We start from the raw sequence: 24,348 nt of genomic DNA on the forward strand, positions 1-24,348 counted from the left end.
TGTTTCCAGTTGTCAAAAAGTTCAAAATTCAAAGTTGTCAAAATTCAATAACTGTATACGTCTTAATTTCAAAACTTCGTTGCGTAATTACATTGTAAATGCCGTTTGTATATAACTGCATATATATATAAGTGTATGAAATGCAACCAAAATGCTATAACGTATAAGTGGGGGTTCAAATGGACGTGGGGGCAATAACAGAAAAGAGCCATATATAATTGATTGCAGACGAAATTTGCTGCATGTGCAACTGATCACTGTGACTATTTTTGACCGCGCACACGTGCTTCAGATATTTTAGTCCAAAAATGCGTTTGTATTTTAACTTATTGATTTGAGTTTTGCACGTCTAAGCTGTAAGATGAACGTAGCGGTACCAGGGAACTCTTGGTTTTCTGAAATACGGAAAAATTGAAGTTTGGAGAGAGGCATTTCTTAATATCATGACCCTCTTCCGCCGCTCTTGAATTGTGTGATCAATTTTTGATTATAAATGAGTTACCTCACTCTCTAATTACTCTCTAGTTACCTAACTCTCTTAACACTAATATTAAGGTCACTTAGAAATATCCTTTGACGTTTGACGTCTGACGTTTTTGACTTTTCGTCCTCAAAAACAGGATAAACAGGTAGCACCCAGCGGGCATTAAGTGCTCTTAGAGCCTTTCAGCTCAAACTGTTTTGGAGACATACTTATGGTGTGAAGGGAGGTTCTTAGAGGTTGAAGACACCCCCAACTGTTGAACACCCCTCACACTTGCCCCCACCCCCACCGCACTGTTGCCCCCCGCCCCACTGTTGATCCCCATCCCACTTCCCTCTCCATCAGCCCCCGGTGCACCCCCCCTCCGTGGCTGCGTTCGTACAGCCGACCGCTGAAAACACGCAATTTTTTTTTACTAATTTTCACAACTTTTTTCAAGCTTTTTGAAAATTTTGTCATTTTTTGATTATTCAGCCCTAGGTGTCAAGTAAGCTCCTCTAGGGTTTATAATAGGTTATTGCATAGTTTCTAGTGGTAGTGGAATTGTTTCAACATTTTAACATCACGAATTTTAGCATTTATTTCCACAAAACGTGCATTTTTTTAAAAATTTTTTTTGATATTTATTTTTCGTTAATCATATCTTTCCAGACACAGGGGCCAGAAAATTTCCTTAAGCGTTTGATAATAAGTTATTGATGAACTTTTATTTGCCATGGAATAGCTTTCAATTTCTTAATATGGCAAACTTTATCAATTTTTTTGATAAAACTTGCATTTTTTCAAGTTTTCTGAAAATTTTTGTCTACTTTTAGGTTTCTCCAGCCTCAAGAGCCAAGGAACCTCATCTAGTGTTTGAGAAAAGGTTCCTGTATTTTTTCTAAAGAAAATGGAAAGTTTTCAACACCACGAATTTTAGCATTTTATACAATAAAAGTTTTTGACATTTATTGACATTATTCAGGTTTTTCAGCCTAACAGAATATCTCCGTTGGGGTTTGATAATAAGTTACTAGAAAATCTTGCTTGGCGATGGATTAGTTTTCAACTTTTATTACCACAAATTTAGCAGTTTTTTATGCAATTTACATTTTCCAGAATTTTTTTACTTGCCTTTTTTTGGTTTCTCCAGCCTCAAAAGCCGCGTTAAATCCTTTACGGTTTGATTATAGGTTACTACATAGCTTATAGATGTAATGTTTTTCAAGACTTCAATATCAGCATCTGCAATTTGCAATTTTTTCAAGTTTTTTGAATCTTCTTGAATTTTAACCTTTTTTTGAGAACAATTGGCCCGACGTTAGTCGGTTATGTTTGTTTCCGGTTGTCAAAAAGTTAGTGCCATAGAGCTATTCCTGTGAAAGAAAAGCGCAAAAATATTAAAAACACGCATAATTCTTTGTCTGCTAAAGTTATAGGCAAAATTCAATAACTGTATACGTCTTAATTTCAAAACTTCGCTGCGTAATTACATTGTAAATGCCGTTTGTATATAACTGCATATATATATATATAAGTGTATGAAATGCAACGAAAATGGTATAACATGTATAAGTGGGGGTTCAAATGGACGTGGGGGCAATAACAGAAAAGAGCCATAAATAATTGATTGCAGACAAAATTTGCTGCATGTGCAACAGATCACTGTGACTATTTTTGACCGCGCACACGTGCTTCAGATATTTTAGTCCAAAAATGCGTTTGTATTTTTAATTTATTGATTTGAGTTTTGCACGTCTAAGCTGTAAGATGAACGTAGCGGTACCAGGGAACTCTTGGTTTTCTGAAATACGGAAAAATTGAAGTTTGGAGAGAGGCATTTCTTAGTATCATGACCCTCTTCCCCCGCTCTTGAATTGTGATCAATTTTTGATTATAAATGAGTTACCTCACTCTCTAATTAACTCTTAACACTAATATTAATGTCACTTAGAAATATCCTCTGACGTTTGACGTCTGACGTTTTTGACTTTTCGTCCTCAAAAACGGGATAAACAGGTAGCACCCAGCGGGCATTAAGTGCTCTTAGAGCCTTTCAGCTCAAACTGTTTTGGAGACATACTTATGGTGTGAAGGGAGGTTCTTAGAGGTTGAAGACACCCCCAACTGTTGAACCCCCCTCACACTTGCCCCCACCCCCACCGCACTGTTGCCCCCCGCCCCACTGTTGCTCCCCATCCCACTTCCCTCTCCATCAGCCCCCGGTGCACCCCCCTTCCGTGGCTACGTTTGTACAGCCGACCGCTAAAAACACGCAATTTTTTTTTTACTAATTTTCACAACTTTTTTCAAGCTTTTTGAAAGTTTTGTCATTTTTTTTAATTTTTCAGCCCTAGGTGTCAAGTAACCTCCTCTAGGGTTCATAATAGGTTATTGCATAGTTTCTAGTGGTAGTGGAATTGTTTCAACATTTTAACATCACGAATTTTGAGCAATTATTTCCACAAAACGTGCAATTTTTTTAAAATTTTTTTGATATTTTTCATTAATCATATCTTTCCAGACACAGGGGCCAGACAATTTCCTTAAGCGTTCGATAATAAGTTATTGATGAACTTTTATTTGCCGTGGAATAGCTTTCAATTTCTTAATATGGCAAATTTTATCAATTTTTTTGATAAAACTTGCACTTTTTCAAGTTTTCTGAAAATTTTTGTCTATTTTTAGGTCTCTCCAGCCTCAAGAGCCAAGGAACCTCATCTAGTGTTTGACAAAAGGTTCCTGTATTTTTTTCTAAAGAAAATGGAAAGTTTTCAACACCACGAATTTCAGCATTTTTTACAATAAAAGTTTTTGACATTTATTGACATTATTCAGGTTTTTCAGCCTAACAGAATATCTCCGTTGGGGTTTGATAATAAGTTACTATAAAATCCTGCTTGGTGATGGATTAGTTTTCAACTTTTATTACCACAAATTTAGCAGTTTTTTATGCAATTTACATTTTTTTCCAGAATTTTTTTACTTGCCTTTTTTTGGTTTCTCCAGCCTCAAAAGCCGCATTAAATCCTTTACGGTTTGATTATAGGTTACTACATAGCTTATTGATGTTATTTTTTTATGACTTCAATATCAGCATCTGCAATTTGCAATTTTTTCAAGTTTTTTGAATCTTCTTGAATTTTAACCTTTTTTTGAGAACAATTGGCCCGACGTTAGTCGGTTATGTTTGTTTCCGGTTGTCAAAAAGTTAGTGCCATAGAGCTATTCCTGTGAAAGAAAAGCGCAAAAATATTAAAAACACGCATTATTCTTTGTCTGCTAAAATTATAGGCAAAATTCAATAACTGTATACGTCTTAATTTCAAAACTTCGCTGCGTAATTACATTGTAAATGCCGTTTGTATATAACTGCATATATATATAAGTGTATGAAATGCAACCAAAATGCTATAACATGTATAAGTGGGGGTTCAAATGGACGTGGGGGCAATAACAGAAAAGAGCCATATATAATTGATTGCAGACGAAATTTGTTGCTTGCGCAACAGATCACTGTGACTATTTTTGACCGCGCACACGTGCTTCAGATATTTTAGTCCAAAAATGCGTTTGTATTTTTAACTTATTGATTTGAGTTTTGCACGTCTAAGCTGTAAGATGAACGTAGCGGTACCAGGGAACTCTTGGTTTTCTGAAATACGGAAAAATTGAAGTTTGGAGAGAGGCATTTCTTAATATCATGACCCTCTTCCGCCGCTCTTGAATTGTGTGATCAATTTTTGATTATAAATGAGTTACCTCACTCTCTAATTAACTCTTAACAATAATATTAAGGTCACTTAGAAATATCCTTTCTCCTTTAAAAGTTTTAGAAATACCCTTACTCCTTCCGCAATGAAATTCTGCATATGTCCCCCAGGTTCATGACTTCAAAGTAAGTTAGGTTAGATTGTAGAAACTTTTAAAGCCTGAATTGCCTTTTGTAATGTGATAATGTCTCTGATGGTATTGACTTTTTATGAAGAGAAATAGGGTAAACTGATTCAGCTAGCTGTCATTAAGTGGCTGCAATTCTCTTAGGGCTTTACAAGTCTCTAAGTGTGTGGTTTACACATTATTGGGGGCCGTAGGCAGTTAAAAAAGGACTACTCCTCGGCCGTAGGTATTTAAAAACGGACTGAAATTCGGATAACCAGTCTGTAAAGTTCGACTGAGCAGTCTGCAAAGTTCCACTGAGCAGTCTATAAAGTTCGGCTGAGCAGACTTTGCTCAGACTGTAAAAATGATCTGCGCAGATTAAATTCAGAGTAACATTTTTTGTTCTGTATTTTGACCACGATCAGCGCAAAAAATGACATTAACATAGTCGTTTGAATAGTTTTTGATAGTCGACATGAACAATGACGTTACTGCGCACGGTAAAATTGCATAATTGAAATACTATGATTCAGCGCTGAGTTACTATGTTACAATGATCCGGGGGAATACATAACGGAGGAATACATTGTGAACGGAAGATTTGAGGTTTGGATGAGCACCCCTTTCTTGAGCCTCCTTCAACGAGCTAAAATCTAGATTGCAAATTAAAACTTGGAAAAATTTGCAGCTGCAGACTCGAATCCGCCCACAAATGTATAATTTTTCTTGACAATCTTGCTTTCTTTTCTGAAATGTACTTTTTTCAGTAATACTTTTGCCTGGCAGATTTTTGTGCAATTCAAATGTGTGCAGCAAATAAGAAAGACATGGCAATGATGAACCGTTTGTTTCAGACACAATTTTGTCCTCGGCGTTTTGATTTTGTAGATTTAAAAATTCCCTACTGCTCCCATATTTTGTCTAGTATATGTCTAAAATTTATTAGCTATAGAACTTAACGAACATGAATTGAAGGGTTTTTCATTTTTTTTTTCAATTTGAATGACAATTTTGTCTTTTTCATTTGGAAACAAATTAAAGAAAGGAAAACGTTCTACAAGAACAATTGTTTTTTCGTAAACATAAATTTAAATTTACTTACCTCAGAATCAGTGTATTAGTATTTTAACGTATGGGTGTGCGTTTAACACAGAAGTGCCAAATTAAAATTGGATGTAGTTTATGAAGTGATGCGTCGTTCAATTTACTAGATACGGTCGTCCTTCATTTTGCTAGCATGCGTCCTTCATGCTAGATACGGTTGAAAAAATCATGTTGTTCCTAAATGATATATGAATAACTGGCTCTCGATTTGATACTTTTATCTTTTGCAGTGGAAAAACAATTTCTGAATCGAAGTTACATCTTGAAAAAAGTATTGCTGAACTCATTCTCTTTTTCAGGAAAAATGAGTTAAATGTAAATGAAAGCAAAACCGAATTCGTTATTTTTGGAGCCCCTAAAAGAAACAAAATCGAAGAAATAGTTGTTAACGGATGTACAGTTCTCGAGAAAAAAGTTGTGAAATACTTGGGAGTTCATATTGACTGTAATCTTTCTTTTGATGAAGAAATAAAAAATGTACTAAGAAAAATGGCTGTTGGCATAAAGGTCATTTACTCCATCAAAAATATATTTCCTGAAAAAACTAGATCTGCTTTACTGAACGCTCTTGTTTTAAGTCATCTGCATTACCCAATTGTTCTGTTCTCAGGTCTTAAAAAATCACTTCGAGTTACTCTAAATAAACAATTGAACTGGGGAATAAAGCATGGTTCAATAGAAGCAAATTTGACAGGACCACTGATCTCAAGATCAAACACAAAATCTTACCAGTAGAATACCTCATAAAATATCGGGTTATTATATATTTTATAAAGCTTCTAAAAGCAGATCTACCAGCTTTCGATAAACTCAAGCTGGCCACCCTAAATGCTAAAATGAATGACCGTACAAACAAGCTGTCATTTGGAGCAAACCAAAAAAACAAATATAATGCAAAACTGTTTTTCAAAAAAAAGCAATCGACTGGTATAACGATTTGCCTCTCACCTGGAGACGGAATATCCCTAAAAAGCGGGCTCTCAAAACTACAATAAAAAATCATTTCTGGAATGAGTTTCTAAAAGACCCAACGGTTTCTGAATTGAATTCTAATCTCAATTCTTTCAAGTTCAATCTTAATTTGATTTAGTTTTAGGGCGTGTTTTATTCTTCTGTGAAATGTTAATTGGAGGATTAGCATTTTCTTAAAATATTCTCTTTTCTCGAAAATGTTAATTGTAGAATTAGCATTTTAAAAAAATTTTTCTCAATTATAATTCATCTCTCTTAATTTGTCGATATTTTAGCACATTGTAAATTTAATACAATTTTAAACTTTCAGAATATGTGACGTTTGTTTCATTTATACTTCTTAACACTACATTGCCTTTAAACTATGTTCTGTATTTTATAGTTCATACTCAAAGGAATTAACAATGTTTTTCTTTTTTTTCTTTCATTTGGGGGATTTTACTTTTTACTCTTCCATTTGATTTCACATGATAAAGAAAGTTCCAGCGAAGTTGAAATCAAAGTGTAGGTTATCGGGTTCCTGTCAGGGCTGAGGAGCTAAAGTTCACTCCTTAAAAATTTTAAAAATTTCACTGAAGGTCAAAGATTTGAACAAATATTGTCAGGAAAAATTGGTGTGCGCAGCATCTTTTCCGTAGCCAGAAGCTGTAAAACAACTTTGCTGTCAAGCGGTTGAAAGAAAGTAACGTAACTTCTTATCAATTATTTGGGTTTGTTTTCAATTATAAGTAAAGTGATTGAGTTGCCAGATTTTTGTTCAAGTTTTTGTATGTTATATAATATTCTGTGTCCACATTTTCCGTCTGGAACACACTTTTTTTAACTATCAGCATTTTCTTTTTTTTGTAGTTCTTGCATTATCAAAATCATTTTCCACCATTTTGTATTATTATAGCTTATTATTATAGCTTAGAGATATCAATGAGAAGGTTCATCAGTCAAGCCCATGATGAACTACACTTTGCACAAATAATATTGAGGCAGTGTGACTTGATTGCATAATTATTTTTTTACTAGTTACCAAAAACACTTCATTTTAGATTTGATCGATTGTTTAGTTGCTAAAGAAGTGCCGGACCTCAATTCTTTTAAACTTTCAAAGTTTTAAAATTTCACAGAAAATTTTTAAAGCATTGCTACAAAGCTGCTCGAGGTGAGAATTGTTTTCTTTTTTATATCAAAAGAAAAAATCCGAAGTGCACAACCTGAGGCAATAATATTTGTTCGAGAAGATGAAGAGGATCAATTGCTTTTTCTAAAACAGGTAAAACAAGCTGCGCAAATTCCTATGGAACTAGTTAGCAGTGAAAATTATTTTAATAGTCAATATCAAAACTTCTTGATATTTCCGCCTATTTTTTTCAGAAATCCTAAAATCATTTCTAAATTTGAACAGTTCATGTGAGATAAAGCTTCCAAGATTTTACCGACGCTCAGCGCAAAATTATGCCGCCATTTTAATAATTGCTTGATAAAACGCAGGACTGATATAGCAGCTGTAGCACTCAATCTACTAAAAAATTGTAGCTCATTTTTCTCGACAAAAAACATCTACTCCTTGAAAACAATAAATGGAAGTGTATGAACGCTGAGGCAGCACATTGGTTTTAACCGTTCTTTCCATATCACAAACCTAATTTCACAACCAAAAAGAACACGCAGGATTCTTTCCGCAGAGCAAAATTGTTTTTCAAACCCTGTTTCATGATTTTAAGGTTTTCATTCTGATCAAAAAATTGTATAAAAAGGTTTTCAAAAAAATTATAGACATTGAGAACATTGTTGTTTTGTTGCACTTTTTTACTATTTTATTTGTCAACCGTTGAAGTGCAAATTTGAATTCCTTTTTGCAGAACTAGAGAATGAAAAAGGATAGCTAAGCACTGTAATGATAGCTAAGCACTGAAATGCCTGGAGTTTTTTTCGAATTTTAAGGAAACTGTAAATAAAAATGATGCGCACGAGTACCTCGAAAACAATATTGCAGATTTATGAAACTGGTAACCAGGAGTTGCTAGACAAACTCTTTCATATCCATATGAGCAAAACTTATTGGTTGCTACAAATACCGTTTCTTCATTAGTTAACCTCTAATAGAAAAGACATTTTTCCAAATTTAATCATTTTTTGCATTTCTTTATTTAACTAAAATTCCACAACTCTTTCGCGAGGAGCCTGAAAACGAACCAGTTGTGTTTAATGGCGACATTTTAATATGGCAAACTGCAATCGATTGTATCTCTTCAATGTATTTTATTTTTGCTGCTATTTTATGGTAAGGACACTACAAACAATTTGTTATTATTGTTATATAAGTTGAAAATAAAGTAAGGTTGACATAGCAGGGGCCCTATATAATCAACGTAAATTTGAGATATTGAACCTGGAGCAAAAAAGAAATCTTGTTTGCTTTTTTTGTGCCCCCTCACCAGATCGTTACAGAGGACGCGAAATTATTTATTCAATTCGTTTTTTGGCTGCTATCTGATTACCTTTCCAGAATAACTTTACGCCTCTGGTTCGCACATCTTTTAGATTCCTAACTTTCAAATTAAAAAATCAGTCGAATAGTTTTTCAAACTCTTGTCTCAGTTGCAACTTGAAACTCGTCGAGTAATACTTTCAACTGAAATTGTATTCAGATTTAACTTAGTAACCCTCTGATTGGATAGAAACAATGCAACTGATTCTTACGGCAACTGATGCTGAACAACTTATTAATTTTAACTTAGCACAATGTTTACATTACAAGTAAACAACAGCATAAACGTTAAAAGTTTGGTTTTTGGATTATTAAACATTACTAAACATACCTAAAATTTGAATAATCTCTATTAAATTGAACAAAAATATAAAAGTCAAGTTGTTTGAGACAATAAGGAGGCCAATACTAAATGTCAAACACCGGAAACTGACTTTTCAAAACTGGAACAATTGATCATGACGTTTTAGCACTCAGTAAGCGCAAAAGAATGAAATAAGAACAAAAAAGACTAGCGTCGTAGCTAAATATTTCAAAATTTTTGTTGAATTTCGAGATTTTTGCATATGTGTTCCTCTCAAAAATTTGGTCCATTCAATGGTACTGTTGCACAGCTTGTTGCAAGTAAAGGGCGAAGCCGCCCCCTACCTCCCCCTTATGTTGCTATCGCCGACTTCACCTTCAAGGTCATATTTCACGTTGAAGAAAGGTTTAGTGTATCATATGTAAAGGAACAGCACATTTCGGCAAGAGATTACAACTAATATAATATTTAGTCGGCTGGAGACTACTGAGTAATATAATGAAACAAGTTCTGACCGCAACATAGCCGGCCCAGTTTTTGGTCATTTTCCAAAACTAACATTATTTGCGGTCACTTTTATAAGTTTTATTACTGGTCGTTTGTAAGATTGCAGTGGAGCTTTTCTCAAAGCTGCTCTTACTTTCTGATCATCACTCTGCAGACTTCCTCAATTCTACCCAAAGGAAAATTGAAGGGATATGTATGTTTGTCGGATACCCAAACAGGATCTCCTTTCTTGATCTCTCCTAGTTCTTCCTTAGCCCATTTGTTCCGCTGTTGCAAGTTAGGAAGATGCTTGTTTATTCATTGATTCCAAACTGCAACTAGGATATAGTGTTGGTCACGAAAGAGTTTTCTGTAGTTGACTGGTGTTTCAGAAATCAATGAATTTGGCCAATTCACGTTAATTTGACCAAGTAAGAAGTAATTTGGCGTAAAAGGCTGTATATCGGAAATTTCACTGCTAACGTCAGTGAGTGGACGAATGTTTAAAAGTTCCACGATACTTGATGCCGTTCTCAACCTGTCTTCCTACAGGCTTTGCTTTCCCAAGACATTAAACAACGCTTTTTTGCAGGATCGTACCAATATTTCCGAAACTCCACCAAAGTGAGGCGCTGCTGGTTGATTGAAAGACCACTTGATGCCCGACTGGTATAACTTGACTGTGATTTCATCCCTTTGAAGCTCGCCGAAGCACTCCTTGAACTCTCGAGTTGCTCCAACAAAATTTGTACCATTATCCGAAATAATTGTCTTTGGCTGACCTCGTCACCCAATGAATCGATGGACTGCATCAATACGTGAAGCCGTGTCCAAACTGTCAACTAACTCTAAGGGGACTGCTCGTACACTTAGGCACGTAAACAGATATAACCATCTTTTTACTGTCCGTCGGAACATCCTTACCTCGAAAGGTCCAAAATAATCAACACCTGTGTTCGTAAACGGTTCCATTTTGTTCGTAACTCTGTCGTTCGGAAGATCGCTCATTTCTGTTGGCTTGATGCTTGCAAACAATTGACACTGTACCTTATTGTGTTTAGCTGATTGGAGGGCATTTCGTAACTCAATTGTCCAAAATTTCTTTTGGACTTCGTTTCTAATATACTCAACATCTTCATGGTGAAAGACTTTGTGCTGTTAATTCAAGTACAACTGAGCTGCTGTGCTAGGTGGGCAAAATTAAAAGATGTTTTGTTTCATATGGCTAATCTGCTTTACGGAGTCGCCCCTTTGCTATCAATAACCCGTTAGAGTCGATGAAGGGTACTAATGAGAAAGCCTTACTGTTCGGCGAAATCGTTTCGTCAGACAAAGGTAGTTTACTTTGTATTGCATAGCCTTTCGTCTGGACAGTTTTCCAGATGACATCTTCAGCTTCATTTAACAGCTCGTAAACTGGCTGGGATTTATGCTTCCAAGACAAAGTCCACAAAACTGTTCTGCGCAATCGGTTGAACTGGCTGAAGTTTTCCCAGTTCAAGATATCATCCTTAGCCATTGAAACATTTACATCCATATCTTGCTCAACTGGGTGCTGGATGTATTTTTCTAAAACGATTGGTTGTTTGAGCTACTTCGGGCCTTGAATCCAGATACTTCTCGCAACATCGTCAAAACTAATTGCTCTCGTTCCTAAATTGGCTTGGTTCTTCACACCAGCAATATAATGCCATTCGTCGACTGTTGACGTGTCCAGTATTTCTGCAACACGATTGGCTACAAAAGTTGGTTGCTTAACCTTGATTGACCTGATCCACTAAATTACTGTTGTGAAATATGACCACAAAAACGCTTTGTTAAAAATGAAGAGAGTGCTCTTTGATGACAGCATCCTTCATTCTGTTTCCAGTGACTGCTGCCATTAATTCCAGTTTCGGAATTGTGTGATGTTTCACTGGAGACACTCTTGGTTTGCCCATCATGAACGAAATTTCTCGTTCTGCTTTTCTGGTTTCTTTAACAGAATAACCTACAGCACAGAAGGCATCTTCGGAGGCGTCACCACAAACATGCAGTTCATTTGTAACGTCTTCATCGCTTGTTTGATACCATCTGCTCATTTCGACAGCTTCAACAGCATTCAATTCAGTAATCCAATCTTCAAACTGATTGTTCGATTTTTCGTCAATGTAGGAGTTCCATTGTTCTCCTTTCGTTTGCCATATTCTTTTCAGAATAATTCTTCCTCTGATGAAAAACGGTGCTACGAATCCTAATGGGTCAAAAACAATCGAAACATTTGATAGGACCTTACGCTGTGTCCATCTGTTCTCCTGATCAAAAACCATACCTCTACAAACTTTGAGTGCGTCAGAGACATTATTGCACTCGAGACCAAGTTTTGTAAAGGCTTTATCTTAAACATCATTACGGTCGAAGTTCGTCGCCCATTTAGTGAGCTTGAAACCACCTTTTGCCAAGAGTTCTGATAACTGCAATTTGATAGCGACTTCTGTTTCTTCACTATTCAGAGAAACTAACAAGTCATCCATATAAAAATAACGTAAAGCGATTCGATTCGAACGGTCGATTACAGGTGCGTTATCCCAGAGCGCATCGTTGAAGGACAAAATTTGCACATGTTTGAGATTACTCAGCTCCAAAGATGTGCCGATTGTACTGATACGTAACAGCTTGGTCGTTTTCGTCAAACCAAAGAAATCGCAAAAATTTTCTGTCTTCGGGCTTGACCTCAACTATAAGAAAACTTTCTTTGATATCTGCTGTCATTGCAATTCTGTTTTCTTGAAATCTTGATTAAATGCCCATCAACAGGTCTAGTCTCGCTAAGAGCATGTCATTAAGCGAGTAATCACGAAACTTTTTTGCTGCATTACAAATCCTACGCACTTTGTCTGTTTTGTGAGGGTTTAATACCGGGTTATGTGGAACATACCACCCAAGATTGTCGCGAGTTGAGGCAAAGTCGTCAGAAAATAGGATCGAAACATAAGCTTTTCGCAAATCGGACGCTATTGTTTCACTGTATTTTGTGTTAAGTGGTTGGTCGTTGTCAAGTCGTTGTTTTAGTCCTCGAAGATGTTCCAGTGGTGATGCAAAATTGTTCGACAAAGCTGATTGATTTCCGTTCCACAGCAAAGCAACTTCGTATTGATCTCCATCAAACTTCACTTTGGAGTTTAGGATTTCAGTTAGGATATCTTTTGTCAGCAACCATCGACGTACCGTATGACTCCATATCCCACCATTTCTTGACACTTTCTGCTAATTTGATGTCATCTTCATTCGCAACATGACAGGCTGCACCCCTTCAACGAATTTCTTTGACTGGAAATTGGCCAATGGCCGTCCAACCCAGTGGAAGCTTGACTACCCATGGTTTGTTTCCTCGGCCACTCTTGGAGTCCAGTGGTCGAAGCAGCTCGTAGACTTTTTGACTTTTGAACCAAGATGATTGTCATATTCTTGAGGTCAATTTCTTTAAATGCCACGCATTTCAGATATGGGTATTTCTGCTCTATCTTTTGGACGTTGTACACGCTTCTGCCAATTTCTCGATTTTCTGACTGTTAACTGTAAGCAGCTTTCCTTTACTTTTAAAACTGTTAGCCGGCCCAATTGTAACTTTCACTGCCTGGCATGAAGTACTTTGCGTGCCTTGGATTCCGGTCACATTTAACGAGATTGTCTCTCCCTCTAACTGGAGTCTGTCCCAAATATCTTCGTCAACCCTTGTCTGAGTTGAAACTGTATCAAATGCTGCAAGAGTATCTTCAAACTGTCGGTCGTGACCGAAGATCCTCACCGTGCAACATACAAGAGACCTCTTACCGACTCTGATTTACTGGTCAGGTTCATGTTTTCCGACTTCACAGAGGCTGATTAAACGTCAAATTTCTTCTTGTAATGCAAAAGTCTGTTGTGAATCTTCTCACAGTTGTCAATTCCACATTTCTTTTTTCTTGGACAATCTTTTGCTGCGTGAATGTCGGACAAACAAGAAAAGCAAAATCAGTTTTCCTATGCAATGTCGTATCGGTCTTGCGTTTTCATATTCCTGAACTTCTCGCAATTCCAAATTCGATTATTGGCGTTACACAATTCTATCTTGATCAGTGTGTGAAATCAGAGCTGACTCTCCTGACTTCGGATTTTTTGTAAAATCAAACCTTTTTCCAATTTTGGAGGAGGAAGTATCCAGTTTGGAAACTGTAGGACCACTGCTCAGAAGTCATTCGTTTAATTGATATTCTTTGAATTCTTTGATATTCGTTGAATTGAATCAGATTTGGTGCGCGCATCGCCCTATGTGATTCAATGAACCCAAAACATCTTCTTTTGCTGTCCGGAGGCAACTTACTGATAGCTATATCAAGATCGCTGGATGAAAACAAATCGTTTGAATATCCAAACCGCTGTAAAATGTTTACAAACGATGAATCTGTCGGCAAATTCAACAAGCAGTGCGAAGCCATTGAACCTGATTTGACTGAAGTTTGATCTTTTGGCCAACTCAGACGACACAATGTGATGAGGTTGATCAAAATTTCTTTGCAAGGTGTTTCATGCTTGATCATACATAGCACCAACGTAGCCCATTCCATTGGCTCGTGTAGCCTCTCCACCTAGAAGGATTTCATCTTTTCGTCCTTGCTGATGTTACTACTGTCAACTGTAGCAACACACAACCATTTCATTCTTTTCTGGCCAATCCAAAGGTTTGCCATCAAATTCTCTGAGCTTCAATTTGGGCAAGGTTCTCTGACTGCGTGCTGTAGGCGCATTACTAAATGTAAGACTTTTGAAAGAAGAAGACATCTGTGAGCCAACAATGTTTTTATTGTTATCGTGTCGGTTAAAATCGCGAAAACCTCGAATAGGCTTACTTTCAACTTTCGCATCGTACTCGAAAAGATTTTCATAATCTTCGTCAAAACTATTGCTTTCGATAGTCCTCTAGATGCTGGAGATAGCTCTTTTGAATTTTTGCGGACGAAACCAGGTCTTCCCGTGGCAAAGAAACTTGCATGTTCTCTGCATACTCTTCTCATTCGTCTGATTTTGCTGTTGAGCGCTTTTCAACTTCGGATTCCGACTCGAAAGTGGGCTTCGATCCGTCAGACTGCTTCCCGGAAGAAGTCTCAAGCTCAACTGCTATCATTTTGATCTGCAACTTCCCTTCAAGCTGTCTCTTTTGCTCGTCATGATCTCGTCGCTTTCGTTCAAACCCCAATTCAAGCTTCATCTCAATTTCAGCCTTCTTTTTGCTTGTTCTTGTGTCTGCTCCACTCGTTGTTGAGGTCGACACTTTTCGTTCCCTTCGTCAAGAAACTCATCTTCAAGAGATCGATTGATTGGCATTGAAATCGAAGAAACTGACATTGGACTGTGTTCAACGTTGTTTACTGTCCTTACTTGGAACAAATTGTGCAGCACTATCTAACGGAAGGGTGCTCGTTAGCGTTGAGCTCTTTGGCGTGTCTTTAGTTGTTGTTGTGAAGACCGATACTGATATGTCTCCAAACAAAACTCCTCTCTCCGTGGACTTGATCCCTGTCTCTTAGGACATTCGCTGATTCAAAATTTTGCAGATATCTGATTGAATATCTTGCAGCACGTTCAAAGAGTTATCAAAAAAATTTTTAGCATCCTCTCGTTTACTTGTGGTACTCCCTTGCTTGTGGAACTTGCGCCTTTTTTTCACTAAAAGGAGTTTCTACTGCAAAACACTAGTCAATTTGAGAGTTCAATCTTGCAATCCGAACATTTCCTGGTGTCGCTAAATATTGGATTGCATAATAGATGGGTTTCAATTTGTGGTTGAAATCATCCACAAGATCATTTCTACTCTTGATATACTGATTTTTAGGTACCTTTGTCGTAAGCGGATTTAATGAAGTACCTGTGAGTGAAGAACTCGGGAAATCGTTCGTTTTATTCTCAACTTTCTTCGTTTTCTTGAACATCTTCTCCGTAAACTATTCTCTTTACTTTTTTTTGGTGTCCGGGTTCAAAAAGGACCAACAATTCGTTACGGCTGCTATCTGACTACGTTTCCAGAATAAATTTACGCCGCTGGTTTGTAAATCTTTTAGATTCTGAACTTTCGGATCAAAAAATCAGTCGAATACTTTTTCAAACTCTTGTCTCGGTTGCAACTTGAAACTCTTCGAGTAATACTTTTTATTGAAATTGTATTCAGATTGAACTAATTAATCCTCTGATTGGATCGAAACAACGCAACTGATCTTACGGCAATCTGAACAACTTAATAATTTACAATTTGGAACAATGTTTACATTATAAGTAAACAACAGCATAAACATTAACAATTTGGTTTTTGGATTAAAAATCATTATTAAATTCTAAAAAAAACGATATATGAATGGAAAATACTCAGAATAAAATTAGCATAACTAATCATTTAATAAGTCAAATAGGGTGATTAATCGTACCTAAAAATTTGAATAGCTTTAATGAAATTGAACAAAATTGTAAAAGTCAAGTTGTTTGAAACAATACGGAGGCCAATAGTAAATGTCAAACATCGGAAACCGAAAACGTTGAACAATTGACCATGACATTTTTGCACTCACTAAGCTCATTAGAATGAAATAAGAATAAGTAAGGTTGGCGCCATACCTAAATACTTCAAAATTTTTGTGAGTTTTGAGATTTTCGCATACGCGTTCTTCTCAAAAGATGACAACTAACATAGTATCTAATCGGCTGGAGACTACTGATAAATGATAAACACTTAAAGCACCTAATTTTGCGCTGGTTGGGACAATAAATTAGAATAATATAATGAAACGAGTTCTGACCGCAACAATCCTTATAAATGTATGGCAAGTGCGTTAGGGGGTGAAGAAAAGGGTCAGTCCCATTATAGCCCCACCAGCTTAGTGGTCAGATAACCTATAGCTCCCCCCAAACATAGTAAATATACCATAATGTGGACTATATTTTCATGGGGTGGTGCTATAAGGGGAAGAACCCGAAGATTTACGGAGGCTGGAGGCATAAATAGAGAAGATCGATATTTTATGGGAGTTGCCCAATTTTTAGAGCTTAGGACCAACTGTTGCTATGGCGAGGACACTGAAAGAATTGCACACTAGAGAAAGTGATTCCAAACCAACACCTTTTCCATTTTTTACCGTAATTGGGCCTGTTTAGACCACCTAACATTTTCAATCTATCAACGCTTATCGTTTTGTGTTCCAAATGGGAAAATTTCCGTAATTAAAGTTTTCTAGGCTGTTTCTGAAATAGTTTATTTATTTACTGGACATTATTTGTTGACATTTTTGTGGTGTGGCTAGATGACAAATAATTATTAACAATTTTTACTTCTTTCCCATTACGAATGCCACCCTTCCCCCAGATTAGTGGCTATATAACGTATAACCCCGCCCATAATGGATTACGTGCCATTATGATGGGGTATAATTTTATGTTTGTGTGGGCGGGGGTGGGGGAGACAGTTTTTAACTTTTATGCAGTCAGGGTATCCCCCCCAAATGGGGATATGAGAATCTCACAGCTCATTTTCTCTTCGCCCCCTGCTTTTTATCGACGCACTATCATCAAGCTGTGCATTATTAGCAGCTACCAGGTACCACATTTACTGGCTTATTTCACCAAGCAGACAAACTGCTCTCAATCCGTACAATCTGTGCTTATAAACACACATTTTCCACTCAAAAAGTACACTACATGCAACATCGGAGCACGTGCTCTTTTTTTTCAATTACAATCTGTTACGTTGACGAGCTATGAATATCTGTTTTCTTTTTAAAATTAAAAAACTAGAGAAGTAACCGCAGATATGAATACCAAAAAGCTTCGATACAGTATTTTAAATACAATTCTGTTGAGCTAAGCTTAGCTCAAACTGCCATTTTAAACTGTGCATTATATACACACCAACAACCAAAACGTGTTTTTTGTGTGGAATTATAAATTCAAACTAAAAAGGTGCAACATCACACACTGTGAAATTATTCCACATTTTGTGATATCTTAAAATCTTTTTCCCTGTGCGTGCTTCCACAGATTTAGGGAAAAATCAACAATGCCCTCGCGTCCAAATAGTGGGTCAAAGTTCACAGTTCACATTTCCGATTTTCAAGACCAAGACAAAATAAACCCACGGCCCAGCGAGAAAACAGAATCGGAATATCTTTTGGAAGAGTTTTTATCCCCGGGACGTCTTAAAGAAATAACCGGCGAATCAAGTTTGGACAATGTCGCAACGTTACAAATGGTCGTGGATACTACAGAAAATAGTTTGGGAAATTTTGGGCTCTATTTGCCCAATTTGAAAGAACTTGACCTTTCCAACTCCATTTTGACCTCGTTGCGTGACCTCGGATCGTCCCTGAAAAAAGTGGAAGTTTTATGGCTAACGAAGTGTCAAATTGTTGACCTTGATGGAATTCCGACTTTTTCAAATGTCACCGAGTTATATCTAGCTTATAACCATATTAATAACCTGAGTGATTTAAGTATGATGGAAAATTTGCGGACCCTCGATTTGGAAGCCAATGATATTGATGACATCGATCAAATAATTTTCCTAGAAGTTTGTTATAATCTGTTTAGTATCTGTTTACAACACAACCCAATTTGCTCAACACCTAAACCGTTGTTACCATTCGACCCTGATTACAATTACAGATCTGCCGTGATCAAAATGTTACCTCAACTGAAAACTCTGGACGATATACCTGTTTCTGATAAAAGCCAAGACTTTACAAATTTAGATGAAGATTTGCAACTTCTGACCGAAAACATCAAATTTGGACTTGTAGCCGAAGGCGAGGATAACCCTGACAGACCTGGAAGTTCGGCTGAAAAACGACCCGGAACTGCTCTGAGTCGACGTCCGGCTTCGGCTATGCGACCGCGAAGTGCTATGCCTTCAATGCTCTTCGGCAAAAGCAGTTTCGGAGTTCGGCCTGGGACGGCGGCGAAGTTTGACCGACCCCCGACTGCGGCCGAAAAAGCGTTTTTCCAGTTGCCGACTGCGCGACCCGGTACCGGATCCAGCATAGCGAGTACCGATTCTGCAATTGATATGGATGAATTCAGCAAACTGACTTCAGGTAACATAACCACGGGTTAAATTAACCCCTCTTGGATGTTGTGAACCTAAGTTTAAAATTTCCTTTAAGCTGTATCCACCCTTCATCTTCATGAAACTTGGAATAGTCCTATTGTTTAGATATGATTGTTCAACTCCGAGGACACTACTTGCTCTATAAATTTTTCGAATCTTTCCCATTATAGCGCCCCATGCATTTACAGCCCCCCCTCATTTGGTATATTGAGCATAAAGGGGGGAGGTCCATTTTTCAATCTATTTATGAATTCGTCAAATATTTCCTCAAAAAACATGCAAATTAATCTAAACAAAATTGCATCCTAACTGACTAACACAATATTAATTCTTACTGAGATGTTACCTGCTGCATTGCCAGAAATTATAAAGATTTGCACAGACCTTCAAACTCATTGGATGGGTATTAAGAAACGAATCTCGACCAGATAACTAATCAAGATTACCCATGACATCAGACTTTTAAACAAGTAGAAAAAGACAAAAAAGACATCAGACTTCTAAACAGTAGCATCACAAAGCAAGATTTAGCGCAAAGATATGAAATTCCACTCCCACTAGGTTTTTGTGGTAAACTCCAACAAAACTTGATTAACATCAGGGCGCAAAAGTTTAGCTAATTCAGATTTGATTGATCTATCTTTAGATGGTCTTGTTCAGCTATTACAATGGAAACAAAAAGAATTGGCAATGTGAATTGGCATATGAAAGCTACAGGCCTATCTGTTGACTGCAAACGATTTTAATAAATGTTGAGAAAATTGTCCATAAGCAATTATAAAATTATTTTGAAAAGTGTCAATTATTAAACCAGAGACAATTTGGACTCAGGTCCGGAAAATTTGACATTGTAAGCCTTAGTAACCATCCTAGACAAGAAAAACAAGTCCAAAGAGACGAAAGCAGTTTTTATTGATCTCAGGAAAGCTTTTGATACAGGGAAACGCACAATATTAAGAAATTAAGCAAAGTAGGAATTACAGATTACATGCAAAATTTCAAAATTCATATCTAACTAATAGACATCAATATGTGGAGTCAGTAAGTTTTGCTTACAACAGGGATCAGTACTTGAACCACTACCTTTTCTTATTTATGTAAATAACATCGAGCAGGTAACACAACTTTCTGCGCAGCTCTGAATGTTATAAAAAAACATAAGAATATCTGAAATTTTTAAAAGCTTGCATCATTTTTTCGATTCTTTTTACTGAATTTCAATATTTTCAGAGTCACCAAAAACATTTATTTTAACTTCAGTTAAAAAAGAAAATATCATCAGCAAATCACTTTTCCGATGTGCATGTAAATATCTCATCTTTTATTCAATATTGAGCCGGTTTCCATTACTGTCGCTAAATTATATTATGCTGTCGTGAACATAAAAAGAACTATCTTACAGAGTGCATGTGCAGCCAGTTATATGATTCCATGTTTTTTATGTGGGTCAAGCAATGAAGTTATTCAAACGCAAAAACTTCCCACAAAAAGTGAATCATTTTCAAAGGAGTCCCGGGACAATTATCTTGTTAAAAACGAGAAAATTTTTTTTCGTGCTCTCAAACACTTTTTCTCGTCTAGAATAACTATCTTCGCCTATATTCTTTATCATGCGCCTTACTTTTTCTACCTAATACTGCTAGTGACGATCACTTGAATAAGTCTCGTGAGACCTATTGGTGGCCTTTCAATTTGGTTGCTTTTTTCTGAGTGCCATAAATTGTTCAGATTATTAATCGACTACATGGAGAAAATCTATTACCGCAACTCTCAGTTTTACAGATTCAATGAAGTTAAAAACATGATTGTGTATTCAACCTTCATCGTCCCATCAGACACGTATTATAAGATTTTCGTTAAAAATTATTTGCCTAACGAAAAAAACAGAAGCAGTATATCACTTAACCCTTTGATTTAAAACATTGTACTTAATTGAAAATGAATATTGCAGATTGTTTATGCTTAGGTGTTTTAGTTTGAAACAGCTAATAAATGACGCTGCTTTGTTCTCTCCCCCTTTTGTAGCATTTGAATAAATTGAGACAGCTAGGCGGAGAAAATGTCTTAATATTTTGTTGAGGATAAAGAAACTTATCAAAGATTAGTAGCTTCAATTGTGATTAAAATTTTGCCTAACTACTGTGCTTGTTGTCACGAATGGCCCTTGTAATAATAAAAAGGAGGCCAAATACTCATGGGGATAATGTTTACGTATATTATATCATTGTTTTGCAACAGCCGCTGAAATATCAGTTTTTAATCATGGAGCTTGTACTCTTTAGTGATGGTTTCCCTAGTTCAAAACATTTTTTAAATGGCAGGTCGAAAATTGGTTTGTGGTTTGAAAAACAAGTGGAAACATTTCACAAAAACAGTTCATTGTTTTGCTTCGTATATTCTCGCACTGCGCGACCTTTTGATCACACCTCTTTGTAAAAGCTAAGTGAAAAATAGCAATAAATACCACTTTCTACAATTGTTCTTTAAAACTTTGGGCATATTCTGGTCTCAAATTATACTGTACAATTTTTTTTACTTCAATGTTGAAAATTGAGGTGCATTATTGTTCGAATTCATATGATTCGGAAAAATTTTTCTTTTAGGATGACAAACAACTTAGTTTGTTTGAATTGACTCAATGTTAGAGGTCTCTTTCACAATTTTTACTAAACAAAGCTAGTCTTTTGAAGTTCTTTTTTGACAGTACAAAATGCAGAGGTGTGATCTCGCACTGCGTTTTTCTAAAATGTATCGGACTTGATGAACACCCGCTTCTTTTGATCACACTGCTTCGTGAAAGCTATGTCAAAAATAGAACTATATACTACGTGAAAAATAAACTATAATCTTAAGAGATTGATTCAATTTTTTTAATAAATTTTAAAATTATTCTGCTTTTGTTCTCCGCAATATATATTGGGTCGTGAAAGCTATGTGAAAAATAGCAATAAATACCACTTATTACAATTGTTCGTTAAAATTTTGGGAATGTTCTGGTTCCAAATAGTACTGTACAGTTTTGTTACTTTAATGTTGAAAATTGAAGTGCATTATTGTTCAAATTCATATGATTCGGAAAAATTTTTCTTTTAGGATGACATACCACTTACTTTTTTGAACCGACTCAATGTTAGAGGTGTCTTTCACAAATTTTACTAAACAAAAACTGACCTTTTGAAGTTCTTTTTTTGACAGTACAAAATGCAGAGTCAAATACTGATTAAATGTCATAAAAGTTCAGAATTCGAAAGTACAGTTTTGTTACTTTAATGTTGAAAATTGAGGCGCATTATTGTTCAAATTCATATGATTCGGAAAAAACATTTGAATAGAACTATGAATTCCCGAGCTAAATGAAATAAAATCTGCTTATTGTCTTTTACAAAAAAATATCCACTTCGATAGAAAAAAATTTTGCAATTTTTTCTGCTGTTCTTGGTTTTTCAGCATTGAAAAAGGCAAAATATTTCTTTTTATGACTATTAGAAAAACATTTTTATAATTTTTACTTATCTTTTAACTTCGACAAATCGCAACTATTGTAACTTGATAATATATCTGTTGTAAATATATCTGATTGTAACGTGTTCTAACAAAATTACATCTTCATTTTTGACCCAAAATTATGCAGTGTTGATACTTCAAATTAATGAAAATTGCAAGCTGGGAATTTTTTAATGCTTTTGTGTAGACCAAATGTAGCAAGTTATACTGCGAGTGCTTGAGAGTACGTGAAAAAATTTTTTTCTCCCGAAAGTGTATTTCATAGAGCGGCTAAAAATTAGATTTTGCACAAAAAATGATGAACTAGCAGTCGTAGGAATTTTTTAGTTTACCTAGTGCGTTTATATCTGAAACGTTGATAGTTTCATTTTTTTTCTAAACAACGCCAGAAAATGAACTATAATTTTAAGAGATTGATTCAATTTTTTTTAATAAATTATTCTGCTTTTGTTCTCCGCAATATATATTGGTCGGCCAAAATATCGGGCTGCCACATAAATTTGTGAAGGCTTGGAACAATTACGCTACATATTATTTAACTAGTTTTCACTAAGTTCCATCTCATCATAGACTAATTTCAGATTAGCCACATTTATGAAGATACGATGGATCGCTTATTGTGCTAATCCCCTCAAAAATAGCACAATTTGCAAATGCAATTGAAGTTGACCCTAATTTTTAAAAATCCCATGTGATAGCATATGAAAGCGAATCAAACTTATTAAAATCTCTAATGATTCTGGGAGACTAAATAAGTTCTAATTATTTCAGGAAATATTGTATGCGGTAATCCCCTCAAGGCAATCAGGAGCAAGAAGAACGAGAAAGTGTTCACTAAAATTCAAAGAAAATCCGACCTCTCAGGTGCTAACTCTAATGCAAATACAAAACTACTGGCCAGTGACGAAACATTCTCGAACATTCTAGAAGAACTAAAAGAGTGGAGAGAAGAGTTTCAACAGAAGAAGGAGTCCAAACTCTCGTTGAGTGATGAAGTGAATGTTTTAACATTATCAGCCGACGAAGCTATCGACGTCTCGGGAACCAATGAGAACATTCGCGTTAAAAACTCTTCAAAAACTGCCTCATCGTCAGCCTATCACAGTAACTCACCGCCTGAAAATCAAAAACGATCGAGTGTTAACATACGAAGACGGCAGTACGTGCCTGTTTCAGACGAAAGATGTTCAGATCCAATACCAGCCGAGTTTGCTCACGACGAGACCTACGAAGATGGGGATAGTGGTCTCGCCTCGTCACGTGATACCGACACACCTGCTAGTTTCCTGAATGATCTACAGCAGCGAGGTCCTTTCAGGTCCTCGGGTTCCGGAATGCGACAAGGTCCTGTTTCGTCATCTCCAAACCCGTTGTCGTCAAAACTTGCTCCACATCAAATGTCAATCAAAGCCCCAATCGCCGGAGTTCCGACTTTGAAACCCAGTTTGAACAACATCGCGGGCGGAATTTCACCCGTGAAGCCCAAAATCAAGAACGCACCCCGACCAGCTAAGTCTACAATTGATCAAATGGGCAAAATTAAACCAACTATTTTGCCCTCGCCTCCGTCAGCGCCCCCTCACAAAATTGCAATGGCAACCCGACCTAAAAGTTCCATGTCCTCAGTATCTTTTGAGCGATTTTCTGGAGCCCAATAGAATTTACAATGCAAAGTCTTACCATGTTTTCTGTATCGTAACAAACTTGGAATCGCTTTTAAATTTAACGAATAATCATAAATGCCAATTTATTGAGTGTTCAATTCACTATGCTGCAATATTGAGTAAATAATAGCCAAAAATTAACAATCCTCAGTTTTAAAATTTTTTTTTTTTACTCCCAAGATTAATTAAATCCAGGACGACAGAATTCAATGATTTTATCCTATCCTAAAATTTGATCAGCTCTTGGTATGAAAACTTTAAAGCGTCTGCTCAGACTCAAACTGAATTCATTGGCCGTGTGTTTGTGTAAGAGTGGTTTTGCAAATGTTGTTTCTTAATATTTAGAAACTTAATGACGATTTGCAACTGATCTCAATTTTT

The 24,348-nt window shown here is 36.3% G+C and overlaps 3 protein-coding genes across 5 annotated transcripts in view; 1 reads left to right on the top strand and 2 right to left on the bottom strand.

The window, feature by feature from the left end:
• The window catches only part of LOC142337547 (ras-related protein ORAB-1-like), a 555,140-nt gene that overhangs the window by 316,204 nt on the left and 214,588 nt on the right, over positions 1-24,348 (bottom strand). The window contains exon 1 of one of the 3 annotated variants that reach the window (XM_075386848.1): positions 16,098-16,108. The exons of the other annotated variants lie outside the window; for them this stretch is intronic. The gene's annotated coding sequence lies outside the window, so the exon portion shown is untranslated. Of the gene's footprint in view, positions 1-16,097; positions 16,109-24,348 lie in introns of those variants that run through there. 3 annotated transcript variants of the gene reach the window in all.
• LOC142338032 (uncharacterized) lies at positions 11,511-12,002 on the bottom strand. Its single transcript, XM_075387665.1, has one exon. It carries the CDS (start codon positions 12,000-12,002, stop codon positions 11,511-11,513), a length of 492 nt encoding a protein of 163 aa, XP_075243780.1.
• On the top strand, positions 17,413-24,126 carry LOC142337544 (uncharacterized). The gene is made up of 2 exons (XM_075386841.1): positions 17,413-18,785; positions 23,075-24,126. Exons 1-2 carry the CDS (start codon positions 17,753-17,755, stop codon positions 23,959-23,961), a joined length of 1,920 nt encoding a protein of 639 aa, XP_075242956.1. The 5' UTR covers positions 17,413-17,752; the 3' UTR covers positions 23,962-24,126.

This window comes from Convolutriloba macropyga, chromosome 4, assembly GCF_964194025.1.
Source record: "Convolutriloba macropyga chromosome 4, txConMacr16.3, whole genome shotgun sequence".
In the NCBI taxonomy this organism is placed as follows: Eukaryota; Metazoa; Xenacoelomorpha; order Acoela; family Convolutidae; genus Convolutriloba; species Convolutriloba macropyga.

Coding starts and splice junctions, on each gene's coding strand:
- LOC142338032 (XM_075387665.1), bottom strand. CDS start 12,002: ATGGTTTTTGATCAGGAGAACAGATGGACACAGCGTAAGGTCCTATCA.
- LOC142337544 (XM_075386841.1), top strand. CDS start 17,753: ATGCCCTCGCGTCCAAATAGTGGGTCAAAGTTCACAGTTCACATTTCC. Junction 18,786..23,074: donor ATTCAGCAAACTGACTTCAG/GTAACATAACCA, acceptor TAATTATTTCAG/GAAATATTGTATGCGGTAAT.